Source organism: Anas acuta, chromosome Z (genome assembly GCF_963932015.1).
Source record: "Anas acuta chromosome Z, bAnaAcu1.1, whole genome shotgun sequence".
NCBI lineage: Eukaryota > Metazoa > Chordata > Aves > Anseriformes > Anatidae > Anas > Anas acuta.
This window is the reverse complement of record NC_089017.1, coordinates 78,098,746-78,123,891: the sequence shown is the minus strand read 5'-3', so window position 1 is coordinate 78,123,891 and position 25,146 is coordinate 78,098,746. Positions and strand designations below refer to the sequence as shown.

Below are 25,146 nucleotides of genomic sequence, written 5' to 3'. Positions count from 1 at the left end.
ATTTATTTATTTTATTTATTTATTTTATTTATTTTAAAAGTTGCTTCTCGTATTCCATCTTTATTTTTCCATTCAGCCTCAGCAGTCTCATTCTGAGATGGTTTTTCCTTTCATGAGTTACTTGCTGCAGCGTCCTGCTCGTTTTCATCTGTGCTGCGTAGACGCCTCCTGGTGCAGTTGCTTTGGAGTCATCCTTCACAGCAGCAAGCAGACGTGACCCTGGTTATCACGGTGACTCGCTCATGCTGTAGGAGTGGATTGACAGTTCGGTTTGGAACTCAGCTACACCCATGCCAAAAAAGAACACTTGGAGTGTGCATGATCTAACGGGTTTAATTTTCACCCCAAATTTGTGGGGAATGCTGTTGGAATGACTGGCAATTACACGGTGTTCCTTGGGAGTTTGGGTATTGCTGTGGTGAGTGATGAAGAGCTGTGGAGACTGCTCACAGTACGCTCTGTACAGGGAGTCGAGACACCTTGGTGCTGTTCCCACACCTTCACCACCGACCTAAGGCTCACCCAGCGGGAGTCACCCCTCCTTGAATGCCACTTTCCTCAGCTGTAAATTAGAGCTGCTGGAGTACAGCGCTTTGAGACACAGCTGAAGAGCTACCAAGACCCATAACCTAGAAATGCCTATAGCTTCTCTACCAAACACTGCATGATCACAACACCTTACTTAATACATTAGTGCAGTATTTCAAAGTGTGACACACAGTCCTGTCAGTACCAAACTCTTTCCAATGGTCTTGGTATGACAATGCTGTTTACTACAGGCCACCAAAAGGCCTGAATCTGGTGCCACTTTACTGGCCTGCAGGAGGTGAGGCTGCTTTGACTGGTGTAAAAAAGGTGGATCAGACAAGAAAAAAACAAAGTCTTCAATTTATGCGTAGTGCTGCCCGCTACTGAAGATCTGTTAGGTCTACTGCTGGATGTTTACGTGATGTTGTATGAAGAGCAGTGGAGAAAACATTTTAGCTTGTGAGATGCCTCAGGTTCAGCACTGGAGCAGATGGGGTCATCCACGAATAGTGAGAGCTATGCAGAACAGCAGCGCTAGCCTGCCATCTGAGACAAATGTGTAGGAAGGAGGTGAGGGGATGTCATGCTCATCTGATGTCCACTCAGCAGTGTAGTGCTAAAGCCAAGCGTGAGGCTTGGGTTCTCTTTTCCAGTGTGCCAGCTGCCTGCTAACAGCACAGGGTGACTTACAGAGACAGAGGTGCCCTTCAGTCCTGTCATAGCTGAGGAAAAACCCTCCCTTCCCAGGCTCCCAACACGATAAATGTCCATCCAAATAATACATTTTCCTCTCTCCTTTTTCACCAGCATCTGCCTTTCCTAGCCGCTGGGGGACTAAAGACAAGGCCCCGCATGGCAGCCCTGTGCCATGCATACAGCACCACGGAAGATAGCTCTGCCAAACCTATTGGACGATACCCAGTGCCAAATAAGAAGGACATGCCATACGATATTGTGGAGCTCATGGAGGAAGTAGAAAGGAAGGTAAGAAGTTTTGTTGTAAAATTACATCAGTGGAAAGCATCCAAACTTTGAGTAGGTAATACATTGTAAGACGTTGTAATACATTGTAAGTTCCCGTACACTTTGATGTAACACAATCCTGATACAAGACTGAGGTGAGCTGCACTTCTTCCAAAGCTCTTTCCAATCTATAGGATGGGGGTTTTACTGGTAATTCTGCAGGGTAAACACTGTATGTCTTCCTGGTTCCCTGAGGCTAGTGTGTCAGACTGGGTTGTATAGGGTGGAAGCAGGAATGTTGGCATGTTTTCTGGGGAGAGCATCTGCATTCAATTGAAACACTGCTACAAATATATATATGTATATATATATATATATATATATATTTGAATTGGAGAAAAAAAAAGTGGTGGCAGCTGTTTTGATGATAGCATGAAAAGGCTAAGAGGGTACTTCTGCTGCTGTGCTTTGACTTTTTTACCCAACACTACATGGGGAACCACATTTGTCATACTGGCACAACAGAACAGTAAGCCTAACACACAGCTGAGTGTATGGAGGACGAGAGTTTCCTTCCCTACTGCTGCGGAGAGCGAACGTTGCACATGCTTCACTGATGCTGAAACATTGCACAAGCCACAGCTCTTCTGAGACTTCTCTTTTCCAAGACCTTCCTCTCACAGGAAAGCTGGTCCATCCCTTCCTGTCCTGTGAGTCTGCTGAATCTTTGCTTTGTTACAGTGACCTCAGGGAAGTTGTCTATTAACAAAACGAGTCAAATAACAAATCTGATACACTGAGAAAGAGTCAGCACAGATTTCAGATGCTGTGACAAAAACCCTTCTGTGCCAATGCATAGAAGATTCAGAAAAGACCTATGTATAGTATCAAAGCTACATAGAAAACTTGCTTTTCAAAAAGTGCTCCCAACTATTCAGTGTTGGCTTAAGGGGATGAGCCTCCCCTTTGTTAGCTATCAATTAATAGACGTGTGAGACGGGAGGAATACTTAGGCAGTTGTTTGGAGGGAGATTGTTGGGAGAGCCAGTCACACCTGAGCTACGCTATGAGCTACTCTACATAAACACCCTGAAGAACAGCAGCCCATACGCTGGTAGAGTCTACAGATGATTACTGCAATCACGACAAAAAAATGAGCGTGTAAAACTGCAGTGGGATCTCACCATGTCTGGCAGCCAGGCACTGAGGGGCAATTGATATCCCATACTGATAAATGCTGGCTGCTGGAACAGGTGGGCGCTGTAAGAGCTTCTCTTGCCTGTAGGAGGTAGCAAGTGATTCCCTGTGAATGGCATGCCATCAAAGAGATGTGCTGTGCATCGCCAATTACCCGGGAGAGAATGGAGAAAGAAGCAGAGGAACATCACTGTGCCAGCATGTTATACTCAGTGTGCCTGTACCTCCTACACTGTGCTGTTTGGGCTGGACTGGCTCTGTCTTGTGTCTAGTAAACTTGAAGGAATGAGGAGAGCTCCAGGAGCTGTAGGATAGTCAAAGGGGCATTGTCGCTGCTGAGCAGGGAGATGAAACAGATGATAATGTTTCTCTTTGCAAAGGAGTTTGTCATATTGCCCCAAGGCAATACTGTCTGAAGTGAGCAAGGCAATCAGTCCTGCTATGGAACTGCAGCAACACTTAGTTAAGGACAACGTCATTACATTTTTAGTCATGTATAAATGGGTTCAAAGCACAAAGAGATTGGGTCTGTGGAGATTGCTCAGTACTGCTGTGCTAATTAATTATTATCTAAGCTTAGTGTGGCCTGCTGTTCTCTGTTAAGTTACAGTTCTTGACTTGTTTATCTTTTTCCTTGAACAGACTGGATTTCTGCCCAATGTCTTCAAAGCCTTGTCTCACCGACCTGACGAGTTCAGAGCTTTTTTTGCTTATTACAATGCCATTATGAACAAGGAGACAGGTAAACCATACAACCACCTCAAAACTGCCCATCTCTTTATAGATGTAAAAAGTCCTAGAAGCAGCATTTCTGACATTGTCAGTTTTATTCCCTCACCAGCCTTGTCTCACCTCATAATAACAACAGTCAGAGCTAAGAATTGCGTAGGTACTTATGGCTTTCTCATGTTGTGTAAATCTTCATACTTAATCCTGTGGTTAAAAAGCAGCTCTGAAGCCACGCTGAGCTACTTTGCTACACCATGCTCTGTGTCACAACAGAAAAGGACAGTTAGCTGCCTGTGGGAATAGGTGTCAGGAGTAGAGCATGAGTAGAGCACAGGCAGAGGCACTGGATTCACAGACAGTGCTACAGTGTCTCACTACCTGAGCGAGGTGAACACAGTAGGTCTGCCAGCGGTGACCAGAGTCTGCCAAGAGTCCAGATTCCCCAGACATGGCCATAGAGATGAGGTGGATCCAAGATCGAGGCAGAAAGCTGGTCTGTGTCTGCGTCAAGTTCCAGATCAGCACGGTTACATGTCCAGACACTGCAGCTGCCACGTAGGTCAGATGGGAGCTATAGTTAAGGGCGCAGCATAAAAACAGCTTCCAGGGAAAGGGAGATGTTCCAAGGTCCTTGCTGAGGCTTCCTGCGGCTCTTTCTTCACAACAGTTCTTCCCAGTGAACTGGCCATCAGCCGTACAGAAAATTTGTGTGAGAGAGGATGTACGCTGTGGGCCCTGACACACTGCCGTGGATGTCCAAACCTGTGTTGTTGAACATATCCAGTAGAAGCAGGAAGAAGCCGATGCTGCTTCCATACCGTCTGGGAGATTCGGGTGTCCTTGGAGTAGAAGGTGATGGAGGGCTGGTTGCTGCAGTGCAGCTCGGGCTGGGCTTCATGTAGGGAATGTTGCGCAGTTTTCTAACCCTTGAGAAAACAGAGTTTGAGGACTGCTTCATCCCCCCTCCTGTTTCCTGTGCTGTGGGCCACTGAGGTGCCTGTTCTCATTGTTTTTGTTGTACTGGTACATAAGGAAGATCAGGATTGTGTAAAATAAGCTGTCATGAGTAGACTCTTGCTTAGAGGAGATGAGGGTTTGCAGGCAGGGTCTTTGTGGACAGCAAGGAGTGGAACCTTATGGATCACACAGTCATACATACAGTCTATGCATGAAGCTTTCTTCTTTGGGGGTGCTGTTGGAGTGAAGCCATGCTGCCAACTATACAAGAGTCATATTTTTCCCTTCTCATTGCCACGCTTCCATCCTGTTTGGCTCAGGATTCTAGTACGATCTTGCATCATTCCCTTTTCTTTTCAGCATCTATCTGGAAGTATCACAGAATTGCCACCTTCTGGCACTACCCCATTTCAGAGCAAGAAGTCCTCTTCTGATTCCTCTTCATCCAAGAGGTTTTATTAGCATCTTTCACACTCTTTCTTGCAAGACACTTGTTTTATGGAAGTATTTGCAAGGTCCAGTAAAGCATAGCTTTTGTGGAGAGGAAGAGGGACCTTGGCCTTCACTGTGAAGTGTGGTTTCAAAATACTCAGTTTCTAATTATGTGATAAAAAGGGCAAAGAATATGAGTGCTGATAGGCAGGTAAGTTACTCCAGTCCTGTGCACAGCCCTGTTGTGAAGCTGTTTGTCGAAATGATTAGTGTTGATTCTGAGTATAACACAGTACAGCCATCTTCTTCAGAGCTTCTTTGGAGAAGTCACAGGGCTGGACACTGACGAAGCTGTGGTTCCTAGAAGTTCTCAAAGCCGCAGTCCTAGGGTATCTCATTGCTCCTGTCTGCTTTCTTCTCTCTAACTTCAAAAGTTGTTTACTTGTTTAAGCCTACCTAGCAAATTCTAGAACGCTGCCCTTTCCTGTAAAAGCAGCAATAAAGTATGTGTCAGGGAAAGAACAGACCACCCCCTGCCCTGAGCCACTTGCTGCAGAGACAGGAACAGGAAAGTACCGGCTGAGCGTTCTGCCTGACAGAACAAGGCATTGTGCTCTGAATTCTCCTATCATGTAGAACCCTCGTTACCCTGTCGTGTCCCTCATAAGCAGCTGCGTCAGAAGCAGCAGTCGAGGTTAGCTGGTGGCCTGGACGGCCTAAGGGCCTGGCTGTGTGCTCTCTGCAGCTCTGCCTGCAGCCAGCACAGAGCCCTCTCCTCCCTGTTGCCTCAGCGGTGCTGTGGCGGATATTTTTGATAACAGCGGTGCTGTGGCGGATATTTTTGATAACAGCGGTGCTGTGGCGGATATTTTTGATAACAAAGCCTCCCAAATCTTTTGCTTTCCCCTCAGGGCAACTCAGCAAGGCAGACACAGAGCTCATCGTCGTGGCTACCAGTGCTGCGAACAGGTGTCCCCGCTGCCTGATGGCTCACGGAGCGCCTCAGCAGCGGCCCCGACAACATGAGAGCCCGCCCGGCCCCCGCCCCCCGCCTCGTCACCGGGGGCCGCGCCTCACGCGAGGAGGGGGCGCGGCGCAGGCGCGGTGCGGGCCGGGGGGCGGCGGGCGCGGGATGAGCGCGGAGCCGGAGCCGCCCCGCAGCGCCGCGGCCCCCTCCGGGCCCGGGCCCCCCCCGCCGCCACCGCCGCTGGGCGCCATGGAGCCGCCGCCGGCTGCCGGCCCCGGCCCCGGGCTGTTCGGGTGGCTGCGCGGGCGCTGCCTGGGCCGCAGCGCCGCCGTGGACCCGGCGCGGGACAGCTTCCGCGCCATGACGGCGCTGTACGGCTCCATCCAGCCCGCCGACTCCGTGTACCTCAGCACCCGCACGCACGGCGCCGTCTTCAACCTCGAGTACTCGCCCGACGGGTAGGGGCCGCGCCCGGGGCCTGCGGGGCGGGACGGGCGGGGGGCAGAGCCCGGGGAGCTGCGGCAGGAAAAGGGGCAAAGGCCGCGGGGTCCGGCTGCGGGGAGCCCACCCCACAAGGTGCCTGCCCGGAGGGGTCTGCGGGATCCCGCCTGGCGGGGGGCTTCGTGCTGCGTGCTCCTGGCACGGAGAGGGACTGGGATCACCTCACGCAGCGACCTCGGTGGCGTCCTGGGTGTGCAGGCTCACCTGAAACCCGCCTCACCTGCCATAGCCAGTCACCTCCTCTGTGCCCAGCCGGTTTTAGTTGGAGCCGCGTGCCAGCTCCCTGGACTCGTGGCAGTTTGGCCATGGTTGCGCTGTAGTGCCACAATTTGCCTCCTTACCCACCCCGCTGTTATTCAGAGAAGGTAAAGCCGAGCTCCCACTATTACCAAAACTAGTCCTGAAAGACTGCCGTGATGGAAGCCAGCGTCTGTTGAAGATCCTCACCAGGTTGTGCACCGACTTCCCACAACGCGAGGTGCTACCATCGCCTCTCTGCAGGGTAAAGCAGTTAGCTGAGAAAGTTCTGGCTTAGCCGTGGTGATGTGATACGAAAAATACCCACACAGAGGTTTCCTATAGCAGTGTCAGAAGTTTCACCTGTGGTAGTTGTACAACTGCACTCCGATTTAAGGTTATTTGTGCAGGACTCTGGCACAAGGTGCAATTCTGCATTCTTCTTGCCCCCTGTATCTGGTGCTCGAGAGGCTGCCCTGTAGCTAAAGCAGAGATCTTTCTTGTCCAAAGCCAAATCCAGCAAAAAGGATGTGGTTACGCAGGGACATCTTCCCTGTCCCCGTGTGCCACAAGTGGTGTTGGGCATAAACTGGCGCTGAACCTCAGTTACCTTAATATCAGGTGAAGCAGCCTAAGCCTTGTTTACGCTTGCTTAATTGTCAGACTGTTTGTTGCAGGCCTGCTCTGACCTGTGCTGACCAGAACACCTCTGTGCCTTGGTGACTTCTGATTCCTTTTTAGCCTCCCTCAGCAGAGCCAACTGTGGTGAGCTGTGCTGTGCTCCCGTTGCTTGCACGTGCTGTTGGATTCTGGCTCCTCAAAATACTACTCCAGGAGGCGGGCAAGGATCTGACCCTGTCGACTGGCCGTGCAGTTTCAGCTAGATCTGGCCTCCCCATGGGGTGCTGCTGTTCAGGCTCTTGCTTTGCTGGCCAAGGACTGCTGGGGTACTCTGCCCCCTTCCTGTAACTGGTCGGAGTTGTTGCTGAGCTGGGGGAACATCACAGCTTTCGTGGAGGTCGCCTTCACTAATTTAGCTCATTAATTTTCGGGACAAACTTCACTGTTGCTGTATTGTTACTGTAGTTAAAATCAGACTTTCCATGTATATGACAGAAATAAATATCGATAACTTAGAACAGGCTAATGGAAAACTAGACAACCTGCCAAAATTGAAATCAGGTGATGTTTTCAATGCCTATATGGGGCCTCTGAACTTACTGCAAATTTTTCTGATCTCATTCATAAATAATGCGTAATGTGGAAAAGGTCTTTGATTTTCATCTCCATGACAAGCTGTGGGTGGATAAATGGAGGTCTTATATGCAGAAGAAAAGGATTTTTTTGTTGTTTTAGACTGAGTAAAGTACGTCCCTCATATTGCAGTTCATAACAGTTGTCCTGTTCCCAGAAAATGAATTAGTTGATACAAGATAGTAAATCTTGCTCCAGACTTTTGCATGTCCTTATTTTAGTAACGGCAGCCTGATTCGATGGCTGTTTTTTTAAGATTAATTTGACTACATGGATAACAGCCTCCCTGCTCTCCCAGCCGACTCTCTGCTAAAACCAAAGTTAGACTGGTGCCAGTGCCTTGCTTTTGATGTCCTTGACTATCACTTCTGTTGATGGTCACAGTACTACCGCATTCAGAAAACACCTTTCGTCAGAGAACTTACTTTTCTTTTGGTTAGTAATGTGATGTCTGAGAGCAGTCACTTACAACACTGTTGTAGGTTCTGTGCAATGTGAAGAGAAAGCCAAGCTAAATAATTACAAAGCTGTGTTTCTATGGATGAAGGGATTGAAGATTGCACAAGTGTTGAGTGTGCACAAGTGTTGTGTTCTTTTACCAAATGCAAATGTTTCCGTTTTGCTCTGCTTCTCTTCAGGTCTGTGTTGACTGTTGCTTGTGAACAGACTGAAGTGCTGCTTTTTGACCCAATATCTTCAAAGCACATCAAAACTCTCTCTGAAGCTCATGAAGATTGTGTAAATAATATCAGGTTGGTCAGAATAAAGATTTATTTTTTTTCTTAACATGGGTGCTCTTCTGATAAGAGTGTAGTAAGTATGTGTTCTGCTTTATTTTGGGGAAGGTGTATTTTGTGTAGCCATTAGGCTGCAGTTTGCTTTGTGCCATTTGCCTTTTCTTTTGCGTTTGAGGCTGGGAAGGGGCAGAGGAGGAATCTGAAAGCACTGATGGTGGTATTTAATGCTGCCAAGCGTTCTTGTTGATGGAGGAGCTGCAGTTCTTGGCATTAGTGTTTGTTTTAACTGGCATTAATTATTTGATTTTATTTTATAATCATAAAATGATCTAGGTTGGAGAAGGCCTGCAAGATCATCAAGCCCAACCATCTGCCTGGCCTACTGAGTCCCATCACTAAACCATGTCCCTTAGTGCAACATCCACACATCTCCTAAATAACCTTGAGGGACAGGGGCTCTACTTCCCTGGGCAGTCCATTCCAATGTTACAAATATTATTACTGAGGCAACCTGTGCCAGGTGCTTTCGGAGGTATGTAGGAAAAGGGAAGTATTTACTGATCCTCTTTCATTAGTCTCCTGCTTGCTACAGATTTGGGTATAATCACCTGAGACAGACATCTTTTGCACCTGGATTTGGTCAGTTTTTGAGCTCATTTAAGCTTCAGTAACTGCACCTCATGTGGCAGAGTTCCACAGCAAAATTGTTTTTCCAGGTATATTTAAGAAGGTTTTTAAAACTTGTGAGCTTAATGTGATATTCTCTATTTTTTTTTTTTTTTTGAAAACAAGAGAGACAACAAACCATTAACTTCTGTTTACTTTCTCCCCGGCACTCAGTTTTATACACCTGAATAATATGTACCTTCAATTAGGACTTCCTCAAGTGCAAGAATCCTAGTTTACATTTTCATTACTTAAATGAAAGCTGTTCTGTGCTGTTTGTATCTCCCTGTGTTTTTTCCATTTCTTCTGGAACCTGTTTGGTAGACTAGAGCAGCGTTGCCTACAGCATTCAAGATCAAGGCAAAAGGTGGATTTATGCACTGAGGAGAAGTAGTGTGTTCCAAACTCTTACTGCAAATCTGATTCATTCTATTTTTTTCCCTTGATTGTTACTTAGCAGTGACTGTATATGATGCTGTCGTGGTTTAACACCAACAGGTAGCCAAGCACCACACAGCCGTTCTCTCACTCCCTCTCCACAACAGGGGGGAGAAAATATGATGTCAAGCTCATGGGTTGAGGCAAGGAAGGGGAGGTTGCTCTTCAATTACCATCATGGGCAAAATAATCATCGGAAAGATTAATTTATTGCCAATTATTACCAGACAAGCAGTGAGAACTAAAAGCATCCTAAAACCACCTTCCTGCCATGCACCTGCTTCTACCTCCTCCCCGCAAGCAGCACAGGGGGAAAAAGGAATGGAGGCTGTGGTCAGTCCAGGATGTTTTGTTTCTGCCACTCCTTCTTCACTGACCTGGGTGGCTGCAGGATTCGTTCTCTCTTGGTTGCTCACTCCTCTTTCCCAGCTGCGGCAATGCAGTGTTTTTCTTGCCCTAAGAAGGGGGCAAAAAACACACTCTCCCAGAAACCCAACCAAAGTCGTTCATGGCCTAGCTCTGGCCAGTGGTGGGTCCCTTGTGAAGCCAGCTGGAGCTGGCTCTGAGCTGACGTGGGGCAGCTTCTGGGCTATGCTCACAGAGGGTGCCCCTGCAGCTCCCCCTCAACAAAACCTTGCAGCATAAACCCAGTGCAGCCTCAGGAATATTACGGCTTGTTGTGAGTTAGAGCTCATAATTGTAAAAATCGAGGCACGATCAACTTACCAGGAGAGCTATGTTTATGTACGTCAGACATTTACTTTTCACTTTATCACTTGTGCTCTCAGTATTGTAGAATTGTTCTCTGGCAGTCTGGCAGCGGTCTGCCTCTTTCTGAATAGCTAGGCACTGACACCATGCTGTTTGCCTGTTTTTTTTTTTCTTGTTTGTTTGTTTTTCTAATACTTGTGTTTTGAATGCAGGGGCTATTTCAGTGACATTCATGTAATGCAGCTGCTGCATGTTTGGCATCTGTAGTGATATCACTGTGGGAAGATATTTTAATGGACATAAACAACTGGCTGTAGCTTAGGGCATAAGGGCAATTAAAATCTCACTACTTCACCATACTACTTAAAGAAGGGCTTAGAAAATTTAAAGGACATAAACTTATTGTTTAGACATTCAGATTTGTCTCACTGTAGTTGGTTATGTGTGATTGGACTTGTTGCTGTTCTTACCGGGTGTAGTCAGGTTCTAACACTAAAAGATAAAATGCAGTTTCTAGGGGTAGCTTACCACATCTCTGTGTAGGTCATCGTTGCTTTAGCATCTTGACTGTAACTACAGCAGGTTAGGCTGATGTGATTTCTTGGAACTCCGTCTTCCCATAGCTACTCCTTTTTTTTTTTTTTTTTTTTTTAATCTGAAAAACTACAGCAGAATTGGAGTATGATAAACTTCGCTTTGGGTAATTCAAGCTGAATATTTTTTCCAGTGTTTTTCTCAATGAGGAGAATAACTTGTCTAAATACATCTTAAAATGAAGCGTTCTCTTCACATGGTGTTTTTGAAAATAGTTCTGTTTTGTCTTCAGTAACCTTTAGATTCAATTTATTCTCTTTAATTCCTAGCCATCCATCCTCTTCTACCCTGATTCTAGCCCTTCCATCCTCTTCTTTCTGATAGAGCATTTTTATATCATATGTTATTCTTTATATAATGACTTGAAGGTGGTCAAGCAGACTTACACTGCCTTGGTTTGGAGTGATTACATATATTTAATTTTGTCAGAAGGCAAGATTATCAGGGTAAAGAATTACTATCTGATCATATTAAGACCTTAATCTGTTAAGTGTAGTAATACCACTAGTATGACCTATGTTCTTTTTCACTTTCCCTTCTTCTCTTTCCACTGCATTGTGACAAGCCTGCCATCTGTTAGGTGAGCAGGAACTCTAGACCTGTTAAGTGCATATCCACCACATATGTGGTGCATATCGAGCACCACGCATGTTATACAAATCCATTCAATTCAACTCTCTGTAGTAGTTCTACACTACTCTCTGATGCAGAAATAATCTGCAAATATCTTGTGACATACGTGGCATTACACATGCAGTTCTTGCACTAGTTTAACAGAATTTCACGTTATGTTGCAATTCAGTTTCTTCTGATGGAGATTTGTATTGAAGTACTGAATAAATTTGGGCAGCTTGTGCCATTTCTGCAGATGTTTCAAAGGATGATCCGGAATTCTCATTGTAAACACTTTTTTTTGATATGTATGCCCATTGTTTTTTGCATTTGAGAAACACAGGTTCATATGTCTACCTCTAGATTCAGATAAACTGTATTGGGGAGAAAGGAAAGGCAGAATGTGGGAGCAAAAGCCCTTTGCTGGTTGGGACTGTTCCAGGTGCTACCTAAGCCTGGATGCAGAAGGTTTACATGGCTCTTCCTCCTGGCTTTGCAGCTGCAGTGAACAGTTTTCCTAGGGTTTTGTGAAGCCAAATGGGCTCTACAGCAAAAGATGGACAAAGGATGATTGAAGTTTAGTTAAAATTATTGGGAAATAAGCAAGCAATGACTGCGTTCAGATTTTAATCTAATAAATATTTCCAAGACAGCACTGCTGTATGCGGTATAAACCATGTGGTTAGTAAAGCAAGCAGTACGTTGGCCATTTAATCAGCTTGATTAGGTCTCTAAGAGAAGCACTGCTATATATCCTGTGTGAAACAATGGGGCCAGTTTTTCAGTGTCTTCAGTGCAGGAGAGGAGTTCCTCGGCTGCCTGTACAAAGTTGTAGTCATACCACAGCATCAAAAATTTTGATTCGGAATCAAAGGCCTAAGCTGGAAAGGGTGTCTGGAGATTGTCTGATCCAACATTCTGATTCAAACAGGGCTACAGATTTGTTTACCAGCACCCTGGTAAGCTTAGCATTAAGTATTTCCAGCAATGGTGGTGTCACCAGTTCTTTGTGCAGGTGCCTGTAAGGTGATGAAGCAGGGCATTTTTGAAAGCAGGTTCCTGTTAATGAACTTCTATCGCAAGCTTTACGACAAGTGTTCTGTTTATTATAGTGGGTTCAAGATCTAGAGTGGTATTTCAGTTGTGAATGACTGAATTAGATGCCAAGTAACAATGTATCATGCCTAGCAAAGACAAGCCTTCCACAGTGAGGAGTTCAGGACTTTAACTAAAGGAAGTGTGGGTACAAAGTGCTTTGGCAAAGTCAGTGGGATTTGCACTGTACAGAGCAGCAATGTTTAAAAGCAGTAGGGGAGTGCCAGTAGGAATAACAAAGAGTGGTATTTATTAAATATATATATATATATTTTATTTTTTTTTCAGTAGATAGAACTTACATCTGTGGTGGGATAAAAAAAGATTTAAAGAGTAGTAGGGAAAGAATAAGGGGGGACATGTGGGTAGAACTGAAGAGTCAAGAGGAGGATGGGTTTAATGTGTTACAAGCTGATAGGACTTCGTGTAGTCTGAAAAGGACATAGAACTTGTGTCTTCTAGTGATGGCTGATCTTAGTGGCAAAGGGACCTGGCAAATAAGGGGAAAATGAAAGGCATAAATTACAGATAGCCTAGGCTAGCTGGCTTCTGTTGCAGGGACAAGCAGTCAATTTGAACATCTTGCCAGTGGACTAGTGCTGGCTACTCCTGTGGCATTTGGGCTTTCCAAAGACTTGCTAAGCTTCATTAAAGGTGAATATTGTACAGATATGTAACTGATGTAATTACTACAGGAGTTCTGTGTGTGCATTCATCCCACTGGTGGTTGTGCAATCTTTATATGATTAACTTGTAAAAAGAGGAAGAAAAGTAGCCTACTGTGCTTGTGCAGGTTTATTGTTTTGTTATTAGAGGTGCTGAGGTATTAAACAATAGCGCAGCACTGTTTTTTAACGGAACTGCAAAGCTTACTGACAAATATATTGCTATATGCGATTTTTTTTTCTGTGCAGCCACTCTGCTTTTTCTGTGTTAGCTTAAATCCCAGTTTATTTTATTTAGAAAAGGCAGTAAGCAGCCACAGTATTTTTCTTGAATTTTCAGATTTCTAGATAATCGACTGTTTGCAACTTGTTCTGATGACACTACAATAGCACTTTGGGATCTGAGAAAGCTGAACACAAAAGTGTGCACTTTGCATGGTCACACCAGTTGGGTTAAGAACATCGAGTATGATACCAATACCAGACTACTAGTAACGTCAGGGTTTGATGGAAATGTGATCATCTGGGATACAAACAGGTATGTGTCTGTGTTTGTGCTGTTAGATTTCTTACTCTTGCGTAGACTTCACATCAGCTTTATATTGTAATAGTCCAGTTGCTAAAAAGAGAAGAGAGCTGTTTGCTAATACTACAAAATGTAGTTTGTCCTTTATGAAAAGTTCTTCACCATCAGGATGTTTTGAAAATGTGAGTACTGATAGACCAAACAGTAATGAAATAAGTAGAATAAAGACAACATGCAGAAAGGTTAGAAAGGTTTAGGGTGGGCAAGGATGCTTAGTGTGTCCTGGACTCCTCTGGACATTATCAGGGACCCCAGTCAGAGTTCATTGTGGCAATTTCCTGGTTGTTTTTTTTTTTTTTTCCTCCACTGTCCAGGTGCACAGAAGATGGATGTCCTCACAAGAAGTTTTTTCACACCCGTTTTCTTATGAGAATGAGGTTGACACCAGACTGTTCCAAAATGCTGATCTCAACATCCTCTGGATATCTTCTGATTTTGCATGACCTTGATCTAAACAAATCTTTAGAGGTTGGCAGCTACCCAATTTTAAGAGCTAGGAGGACTACATCAAGTTCAGGTAAATGCTTGTGCAAAAATCTCTAACAGTTTCTATGATAGAGGTGTTCTATGTGATGCTCTTAGCAAAAGAAGGCAGGGGTAGAGTCACAAGGATTTTGCAGAGGAGCTCTTTGGCTCTTCGTGGGTCTCACATCTATACTTTGCATAACGTTGTGACTCAGGCAATGTGATTTTTGTTATCAAGACTTGAGCATCACAGGACATAGTCTGTGGAATGTTGTCACCTCAGGCTGTTATACTAGGGTTACTTACCTAGCATCCTTGATCCTGTAATAAAAGTAACTCACGTTGAGAAGGCTGACTGTGCACACTCCAGCAATTACGTGCTGGTGCAGTTGCTCTCAAAAACAGACTTGGTAGAATCATATTCTCTTAAATTTTACAGCTTCTTCCCACATTGGGGCACTAACAGCCAAACAGTGACAAACTCCTGTTTCGGATGTCTGTTAGTGGCCAGAGGAAAAGTAGTGAAGGAGTACAACATGCTCCTTATTTGTAATAGTTTGTTGTGCTGGCATTTTATTTGCACGAGGCACATCAAAACAGTACTTTTAGGCTGTAGGTGGATCTTTTGAAGTTGTTTTCTTATCAAGATCCTTTCCTCTTATGCTTTATTTAACATTGCTAGGGAGAATTAAGTGAAGGACATAGTAAATGGGCTGTGTTTAGTTATGTTCATGTGGTGTTGCTGTTTGCAGAGATGACATCTTCAAGTTCGTCTGCTCCTCGAACTGTTGGTTCACCATGTCACCAGAATGATTCAGGTCTACTGTCTGAGAAACAGATGTCACGGTCCTCGCAGCGGGAAGGTAGGAAAATAAGTATCAGGAACTTAATTTCATTGTAGCCAAAAGAGACCAGAGAATAACAGGGAAATCCTGTGTGGACTTTAAAAGCCTTGCAATGACTTCTGTTAAACCAATAAAATATCATTGCACATCAAAATCTGGAGTTCTAATTTTTTTTTTTTTTTTTTTTTTTTCCCTCCAGGAAGCCTGAAAATAGGAATGAGACTTTATTTCATATTAGTACATTATTTTTGTTACGCAGACGTGCTGCCTTTACTCTGTTTTTTGTTTGTTTTGTTTTGTTTTCCCTCCAGCAAACCTCATTTGAATGATCTTAAGGGAAAAAATGAACAGAGCAGTACATAGCTGTGTTTTGCTTTTTGTTTTCCTTAATGTTGGGAACATGTGCCTGCTGTTTCTCTATGCAAATCATAAACACAGAACTAGGAAGACCGATGATCCCATGATTAGCAGGCTTCCTCTGAATCTAGGACACACTTTCAAATAGTCAGCATGAACTTGGCAAATTGATAAATACTTTTTAATTTGCTTGCTGATTTAAACTAGGGATAAAGTTTTTATTACTTCTGTTTGTGAGATGTTAAACACAGTTATGACAAAAGGAAGCTTATCTGGACCCTAGGGTATCATTTACCACTGAAAACCTCTTTCAGAGTGAGGAGGAGAAGGGAGTATACCTGCACACAGCTGAGCAGACTTATAAGAATTTGAGAAGGACACTAACATTTTAAAAATAGCAGTTCTTACTAAAACAAAAAAAGTATTCTATATTTTGTTTTAATTATGTGTTTGTGTGGAACATTAACCCTAACTTTAGACCACAGCATGGGATGCTTTAACACAGGCTTTGGAGGATTAATTTCAAAATAAGAAGCTATTTGGAATCAGGACTGAGTTCATTGGTATTAACTTCAGTTGTTAGTAGAACCTCTCTTTGATCTAGCCTTTCATAAGTCACAATCTTTTCTAACAGACAGACGAGGGTGTCAATACACTTGACATAATTTCAGCAGTAGACTGAAGAGAGAAGTGAAAGTTAATGCATAGAATTCATTTAGACTTAAAGTTTACTTCCCCTTTTAGGTGGATCACCTAGAAATAGTCTGGAGGTCTTAACGCCAGAGGTTCCTGGAGAGAGAGACCGAGGCAACTGCATTACGTCATTACAGCTACATCCAAAAGGGTGGGCTACTCTTCTTCGGTGCTCAAGTAATACAGATGACCAAGAGGTAACACAAATGTTTCTTAGGAACTTTTGAGTAAGATGTATCAATCATACAACTATACTGAAAATCTGTTATTTGGGGTAAGTTTACATTTGAATAAATTAGTGCATTTGTAAGCAGAAATCATTAATTTTAGCCCAGGGCTATGAAGTACTTCTCTTTCTTAAAGAGTTCTTTTACAAAGCTTTGTATCTTTTATTCAGTATTCCTCTTGCCTAACTCTTCCATGGAATACATTTTATAGGTACAGCTCAGTTAAAACTTTTCAAACAGTTCCTGGGCTGCCAAATACATGACTTAAAAAGATGTACTCACCCAAATATAGGAAGAAGGAACTTGTAAAAGACAGAGGATTACACAGTTGTGTAGTGGTGAGCATATCTTAAGTTAAGCAGAGAAACTCCTCTGAATTTCTCAAGTGCATATCTGTCAGTGTTGCAAGGATGAAGTGCTTCTGCTATGCCAATGGATGCTTTCCAGAGGCTGCTCCTGCACCACTATGAAAAAAATTGGGGGCATATTTCTGCATCTGCTTAAAACTGCGACATCATGGGTTTGAACCTTATTAACTGCAGTGATGCTTATGCAACTTCAAAGAGATCTCATCTGAAAAATTCTGCAACTTAAAAATACAGGGGATATCAGTGATCTTCGTGGCAGAATCCATTTCAAGCCTTTACGTGAAATACTAAGTTACAAGACCTGCTACAGCTCAAATGCCATTTGCAGATTTCACTCCCCTAAATACTGCTTTAAATAAGTTACAGTGGACTTTGAGACCGGTTTTGTATTACGTTCCCTAGATTGTATTTGTGAATTGTCCCATAAAGGCATATGTTGCACTGGGACATAAAAGAAAAACAAGCAGTCTATTATGCAGCCAGAAATAATGAAAAAACCCTTCTTCATGGATTGTGTACAAAAAGCAAGAACCTGCAACTTTGTTTGGGAGTATCTGCTTCTGATGTAGCAACTTGCAGAGTTAACTCAAATTCAGTTATAACTCAAATTCCAGCCAGTCTCAGAACACCTTGATTACACCAGTCAGTCAACTTGTAACCATCTTTTCCTCCTAAGCTTACTTCAATATCATTGCTTTAACAGTTGTGCAGACCTATTTAATCTAGGACAGAGGTTTTATATTTATCTCAAAATTACAGATCACAGAATTATGAAGGCTGGAAAAGACCTTCAAGTTCATCTGGCCCAACCATCCCCCTACCACCAATGTCACCCACTAAACCATATCCCTGAGCACCGAGTGCCAACCTTCCCCTAAACACTCCCAAGAATGGTGACTCCACCACCTCCCTGGGCAACCCATTCCAAATAATTACTCGAATACTTGATTTCGTTGAATATTTAAGTGTTTAACAAATAGTTTAGTTAATCTGGTAACTGATGTAAATTGATCTATTTATTTATTTATTTACTTTTGGAATAAAACCACTCTTTGTAATGGCAGCATACAAATATGTAGAGGACTGAGTGGAAACATAGCAGATTGGTTAGAAATTTCAGTGCTGATTCTGTAAGCTTATTAAACTAGTACCCAGTGCTGAATTTTTTGAAAAGGCAAATATCATATTGGGTTGGTTGATACTGATGACTGACCTAGTTATCATTTCCCAGAGTCCAAGTGTCTGCTTTACTGTTTTCTCTTAATATTCATTAGTATTGTTTCCTTTGTGTTTACTTTAACAGAATACATTGAACAGAACAAAACTAATTTCTTCTGTCTTGTGATTAAATCTGAGTCTTCCATGATTACATAAATTTAGTTTGTCATGGAGTGATCTTGCATTTGGTTTGAGATTAGATTATTAGATTACTCGTTAAAGTCCCTGTCCATCTCACAGGTAACAAGCTGGTTATAGAGCTGTTCATTGCATTCCTTCCTCTACTTGTCTTGTTTCAAGGCTTTCTTCCTTTTGAAGTTAAGGGCACAAAATGTCAAAGGGCAACTGTATATTGGACAAGGCTGAGTTCTGCTTTATTGTAGATTTCACTTAAACGCTCACTACATTAGAGCAGACTCTAGTCCAAAGAATTATGCTTTGCTTTTTTAAAAAGTAGATTTCAAAGGTTATATCTAGCAACTATTTAATTAAAAAAAAAAAGTTCTTATGCTAAATGTCTGGTGTACATAGGCCACTCAAAGACAAGATGCCAAGGAACCTGCCAGTTTTCAGTGTCTCATAGTAAACGCTTATCAAGGAGTAGATAAGCAACATGTTGGTCATTCCTTTGTTACTGACTTTACATACAGCAGAAGTGAATGCGTATTTGCAGTGCTTTATTCTCAGTGTTCCTTTCTCTGACTCTCCCTTTAGTGGACTTGTGTCTATGAATTCCAGGAAGGAGCCCCTGTGCGCCCTGTCTCACCTCGTTGCTCCCTGCGATTGACTCACTGCATTGAAGAAGCCAATGTGGGCCGGGGTTACATCAAAGAGCTTTGTTTCAGTCCTGATGGCCGGATGATTTCATCCCCGCATGGCTTTGGGATCCGCTTGTTGGGGTTTGATGCATACTGCAGCGAACTTGTTGACTGCTTGCCCAAAGAAGCTGGTCCCTTGAAAGAAATCCGTTCCCTCTATTCTCACAATGATGTGGTACTGACAACAAAGTTCTCTCCAACTCACTGTCAGATTGCCTCGGGGTGCCTTAGTGGACGTGTTTCTTTGTATCAGCCAAAGTTCTAGGCGCATTGTGCATCAACAGGACCTTCAGATGTTTGTGGTTTCAATTACTTCAGTTCAGTTGAAGTGTGTTCGAAATCCCATAAATCCAGAGAAGATCATAGTTACTATGGTCTCAGAACATAATAATGACATGAGTTCTCAGTCCAGCACTGTATACATTCTCATACCATATCTGCAAGTCAAGCTCCATGCTTTGTCTTTTTAGCCTTCTAGGCAGAACCCTGCTCCTGCTGATCCTGTGCCATTGAGTCATCGTTCTGGTTGGTTTGTACAATAATACTTGCAAGTAATTTTCAGCAACATGACTTGAAGTGGGCTATCTGAAAAAAATGTCGATGGTGTGTGGGTAGGAGTTCAGCTAAAACTCACCCAGGCTTCCCTGTTACAATACCTCTTTGTTTCAAAGGACTTTTTCTGTTGCCAAAACCGCTATACCGTGATTGATAATGAACAGGTTTTGTGCATGCTAGTTTAGCTGGCACAAAAAGACAAAAATGTTTTCATTTATTTACTCATTTGGTTATTTGTGATTGGCTAGAAAAAAAAGTTTTTTTTTTTTTTCGTAATGTTTTGTTGTCCTTAAGAGTCTTTCTAGGCTGTTTTTCCTTAATTGCATATCTTGTGATTATTGCTAGAAGGAAGAGGTTCTGTATGGAGATGTAGCTGCATTTTTTCCTCAAAATTTAGTTGGAAAAGGCTGGGGCAGCGAAACAAGAGCTTAACAGATCTAAACATCTTATGCTGTATCCACTGCAAATGAATCAAGAAAATGTGTACACAACGTGTATGTTTAGTGGATGTCTCTTACTCCTCGGTCAGTAGGGTTTCTTTTGTGGGAAGCTTTCCACATCAGTTACAGAAACCTTCATCCTGTGTTTGGAAATGTACACCGCAGAATTTCTGCTCATTTTAAGGCTGTATTTCGTATTTCCTTTAATCATTCTACAAATTAATGTGAGGAGAGAAATTCAACTACGAAGTTTCTGTAGTGTAACTAGATAAATATTTCTTCATATGTATTGTCAGTAAAGGAATGGATTAGAAACATTCCAGTCTAAAGTAAGATCTATTTGGATTTAACAGGGCTAATCATAAAATCTGAAAAATGTTAATGTTCACTGTTAAATCACATATGGAGTTACAAATGCCAAGTTTTATCCCTCAGGTTCATCACAAAATCCCAGACTGGTAGAAGTTGGCAGGGACCTTTGGAGGTGATCTGATCTGAGCCTTCCTGCTTGAGCAGGGCCATCTGACAGCAGGTTGTCCAGGGCCATATCCCAGATGGCTTCTGAATATCTCCAAAGGAGAACTCTAAAACCTCTCTGGGCAACCTGTTCCAGTACTCAGTCACCCACACACTAAAGTGTTTCAGAGGTTTTGAGGGACCCTCTTATGTTGCCATCTGTGCCCATTGCTTCTTTTCCCAGCACTGGGCACTACCCAAAACAGCCTGGCTCTGTACTCTTTACACTGTCCCTTTAGGTACTGATGACATACTTCCTGAGCCTTGCTTTCTGTAGGTGGTCCCAACTCTCTTAGTTCCTTGTAGGACAGATGCTCCAGGCCTTGAATCATTTTTGTGGCCCTTTGCTGGACTCTCTCCAGCAGCTCCATGCATCCCACAGAACTGGACACAGTGCACTAGGTGTGGCCTCTCAAGTGCTGGAGAGAGGGGAAAAGGATCACCTTCCTTGACCTGCTTGGCAATACATTGCCTAAGATAGCCAAGAGTACAGGTGGCCTTCTTTACAGCAAAGGCTCATTGCTGGCTCGTTGAACTTGGTGTCCACCAGGCCCCCTAAGCATTTCCTGCCAGGTTGCTTTCCAGCTGGGTGGCCCCCAGCATGTCCTGGTGCCTGTGGTTGTTTCTGCCAAAGGGCAGGACTTGGCACTTGCCCTTATTGAACTCTGGGAGGCTCCTAACCCAGCCTGTAAAGGTCCCTCTGAATGGCAGCACAACCCTCTGGCCCATCAGCCACTCCTCCTGGTTTTGTCATCTGCAAACTTGCTGAGGGTACACTCTGCTCCATCATCCAGATCATTAATGACGACATTAACACAGGACTGGACCCAGTATTGACCCCTGGCATTCAGCACTAGTCACTGGCCTCCAACTTGACTTTGTGCTGCCCTCTGGGCCTGACCATTCAGTTGGTTTTGTAACCACCTTGTTGCCTATCTCACCCATAAATCAGCAGCTTTGCTATGATCTTACGGAGGGCAGTGCCAAGGGGCTTACTGAAATCCAGGTAGGCAATGCCCTCTGCTCTTCCCTCACCCATCATGCTGATTATTTCACTGTAATATAGCTAATCCTATGCAGTCTTTTCAGTTTCTTATGTGCATATGAGTTTATCACATAAGTGTTCTAAGATATTTTGTGAATATTTAACTAAGATTTTGCTGAGAAATCATACAATGATTTCAGTAGCAAACTTTACCCTAAAAGGGCCGTCGTTTTGTTATTCAGATTCACTTTCTACTGAGCATGCTTTCAAAGATTGTCTCTTAAAAAGGCTTTTTGCAAAAATTCAGCTTTAGGAGATACCTGTGAAGACAGCTGGGAATGTATACTCCTGATGATTCTCTTCAGGTTTTGAATTTCTGAAGGTAGCATACTCAGGGTGGTAGTGGTGAAGTCATTGAAATTTAAGGCTCCTGTGCATTATGGGCCTGTTAGAACAGGTCCAGAGGAAGGCTATGAGGATGGTCGAGGCCTGGAGCACCTCTCCTATGAAGACAGGCTGAGGGAGTTGGGGTTGTTCAGCCTGGAGAAGAGAAAGCTCCCGGGGGACCTTGTAACAGCTTTCCTAAGGGGGCCTACAGCAAGGCTGGGGAGGGACTCTTTCTCAGGGAGTATAGCAATAGGACAAGGAATAATGGCTTTAAACTCAAAGAAGGTAGATTTAGATTAAGATGTAAGGACGAACTTCTCTACTCTGAGGGTGGTGAGGCTCAGGCTGCCCAGAGGAGCTGTGGCTGCCCCATCCCTGGCAGTGCCCAAGGCCAGGCTGGATGGGGCTGGGGGCAGCCTGGGCTGGGGGGAGGCGTCCCTGCGCATGGCAGGGGGTGGCACTGGGGGGGCTTTAAGGTCCCTTCGAACCCAAACCATTCTGGGATTCTCTGATTCTAAAATTTTGGTGAATTTATTTAGTAATAAAAAGCCTTCAGTAATGGATATTTGATAGTTTGAGGACTGGTCAATTACTACTGCCCTGGGTTTTCAGTAACTCTAGCAACTGGGTGCTAAAGGAGTACCTTCAAGTCATCAAGCGTATGAAACTGACAAAATTCCTATTATTTAGTAAGCATCCTAAATTTTCAGTTCCCATGGTTTTCCAACTGAATCATTTGGCATTAGTGTCTAAGTAGAATATCATCCCAGCTGGAGGAGGGAGAATACGCGCAATTAACTTTACATGCAGGTACATGTCCACAGACTTCTCAGATGATAATAAGTTGTGCTTTGGAAAAAAATCAGATATATAACTTCAGAGAATGGGGATATGCCTTATTTTCCAAAACAGCATCACTCTTAGTTTTAAACACTCATACTTTTTGAATGCTTCTGGAACACAATTCGTAAGAAGCATTCTGTCCATATATGCTGTAGAAATCTTACCTAACTCTTCTGATTACAGTTGTGGTAAGTTAGAACTAGAAGAAGTAGATAAAATTAGATTGTGAGTATTTGACTACTCCTTTTCAGCAGTACTTAGAAGTTTTCAGTTAAAGATAATATATTTTATCTGTAAATTTCATAAAACACGGAGACACTATTCAATTACTCAGAACTGTTATGCCTTGCAGTTACAGTTTGGTGGAAGGAGTGATTTAGTTTTTTTGTCTTTCTAAACCTTTATCTTGCCTTATTGAATTACCGAAGTAATTCAGTGAGCTTTGGATCTCTCTAGGTAGCCAAAAAAAGTTTGTTATGTTTCAAAAGACAAAATCTTAACCTTGCATCCTTAAATGTCTTAGGGACAAAGCTGTATAAAACTTAAATGGTATATTAAAGACTGCACTAACAGTAGTGGCTTAAACCAGTGTCTTTAAACTTTTTGACTGTTGAAGTGTTAAATCACTTGATGCATTTCATACTTTTTCTAATGAAGATGGAGCTCTTTGATTGTAAAGCATGCAATATGTTTTTATATTCATTGATTTCCATAGTAAAGTAATTGCTTCTTTCACAACATAGGTCAGCAGAAGCAGATAAACTGCCTAATTAAGATCTCCATGGGAATGTCAACATTTAGCAGTGTTCACAGGAACCAAACTCTTATTTGAAGCTAGCACTCCTTTTGTAATAGTCCAGTGACTGTATGTCATGGGAGTAAATGCATTTTCCAAGTATTTCATTGGAGGTCAGCCTTTACATCACTGTAGCACTGTTACGCATTTGTGGGGAGAGGGAGAGATGCTATTAATGGGACTGTAAATTGACATTCATGTATGTGCAATTTTTTGATGAAGTACATGTGTGTATTTCAGTATATATACAGCCACTGGGCATCATTCAGACATGGTTAGTTCAGGGAAAAATATAACCTCCCACAGAATTATTGGGGATAGGGGGAAAAGCACACTTGATACCCACATACGCATTTGTTTGCACTCTTTGACACTCAGTAAAGACAGCTTGCCCGCTACCAGAATAAGAATGTAAAGATCTTTTTTTTTTGTGGGTTTTGTTGTTTTTAATTTGGGTAACACTGATGTATAATATATAATAGGTCCTGATACCGTAAGTAGTGGGTCTGTTGTTCTATGATATACAAACCCTTAGCAAGAAGAAATAAACTTGCCCTATGGAGGCTTTTTTTTTTTTTAATAAAATTAAAAAAAAATCGAGTTCACAAGATTCTAAGTAGGAATAAAAGAAGGTTGACAACCATAATATTTTTGTCCTGCAGGAAAAAAAAACAAACTTTAATTTCGTGATCTTAGTTGATGGTGCATTTTCTTACGCACTAAGTATCTTCATTTAAGTGTAAGGTTTTTAATACTAGAACAAATTGTGCATGTAAATATTTTGAAATACCTGAGATTTCATAGTATGAAGTGTAGCCTTTTAATACAATACAAAAAGTATCAGAACTGCTCTGAATATATTGTACTTAGAGCTGTACAGTAACTTACTACTTGTGGACAGTTTCTCTTGCTTGCATAATAAATTAAACATTTAATAATTCAGTGAATTAAAATCTATTTTAATGTATTTATCCTACACTGAGCTTTGTTCTGTAACACTCACTGCTTCTTGCATATTAACTTGAACCAAGAGAGAAAAAAGTGTGCTTTAGAGTGAAATCTGCATACACACATCACCCTCTACTAGTTTCTTTGCTCGAGCACATTTGTGGGAAGAAACAGCTCACTCCTGATAGCTAGAAAGCAGGATAGGCATTGAAGCAACACTGATGATCACAAACCTAAGTGTTGCTGAGCTATCCGTTGCCTGAGCCATTACCTCTTGGGTAGAGTGCCTTCTCTTCATACCCTTTAAGGCAGCACCCCAAGAGCACTGCAGTGGTGAAAGGCTACTGCATGCCCCTGCTGGACAGGATGAAATTGAAACCTGGTTCCCCCACCTTGGTGAGGGACAGGTGTGCCTGGGCAGGCCTGCAAGCTCCTGTGAAGCATGACACTTAGCAGTCATGTGAAAGCTGGCATTTCTGCAAAGTCACTTACCATTAAGCACAACGAAAACAGCACCTGCCAGAAAAAAAACCTGCTATTTCTGCCTCGGCGTCACTTGTGGCACAGACTGCCACTTTGCTGTAACACATGCAAGAGGCACAGTGCTTTTGCTCAATATGATCTTGACTTACAACTAAGAACTGGCCAAATCTAAGACACATGCAATTGCTGAGACCTAATTTGCCTAAATAGGTGTACAAGGTATTCAGAAGAGAAACATGCCTCAGGGACAAAGGAGTTCCTATAATGTTGTTCTGTGCTCAAGCTGTTTATCACACCAGAAGTCTCGCTATTAACTCTGTCACACAGCAGTAT

General features: G+C 43.1%; 1 protein-coding gene across 3 annotated transcripts; it reads left to right on the top strand.

The window, feature by feature from the left end:
• The first annotated feature begins 368 nt into the window (after nt 1-368).
• On the top strand, nt 369-24,320 carry DCAF10 (DDB1 and CUL4 associated factor 10). 3 transcript variants are annotated; one of them, XM_068665953.1, is made up of 9 exons: nt 369-1,512; nt 3,331-3,430; nt 5,718-6,231; nt 8,404-8,517; nt 13,624-13,821; nt 14,184-14,386; nt 15,087-15,197; nt 16,281-16,426; nt 18,781-24,320. In XM_068665953.1, exons 1-9 carry the CDS (start codon nt 1,381-1,383, stop codon nt 19,123-19,125), a joined length of 1,863 nt encoding a protein of 620 aa, XP_068522054.1. In that variant the 5' UTR covers nt 369-1,380; the 3' UTR covers nt 19,126-24,320. The 3 variants fall into 3 exon arrangements, with proteins under 3 accessions (XP_068522054.1, XP_068522055.1, XP_068522053.1); XM_068665952.1 differs by having other exon boundaries at nt 820-1,512; nt 18,757-24,320; XM_068665954.1 differs by lacking the exon at nt 13,624-13,821 and having other exon boundaries at nt 371-1,512; nt 18,757-24,320.
• The last annotated feature ends 826 nt before the right edge of the window (nt 24,321-25,146 follow it).

Excerpts from the sequence above, each read along its gene's own strand:
- DCAF10 (XM_068665952.1), top strand. The coding sequence starts at position 1,381 with ATGGCAGCCCTGTGCCATGCATACAGCACCACGGAAGATAGCTCTGCC. Across the intron at positions 1,513-3,330 it reads TGGAGGAAGTAGAAAGGAAG|ACTGGATTTCTGCCCAATGT; the intron begins GTAAGAAGTTTT and ends TTCCTTGAACAG. Across the intron at positions 15,198-16,280 it reads ACGGTCCTCGCAGCGGGAAG|GTGGATCACCTAGAAATAGT; the intron begins GTAGGAAAATAA and ends TTCCCCTTTTAG.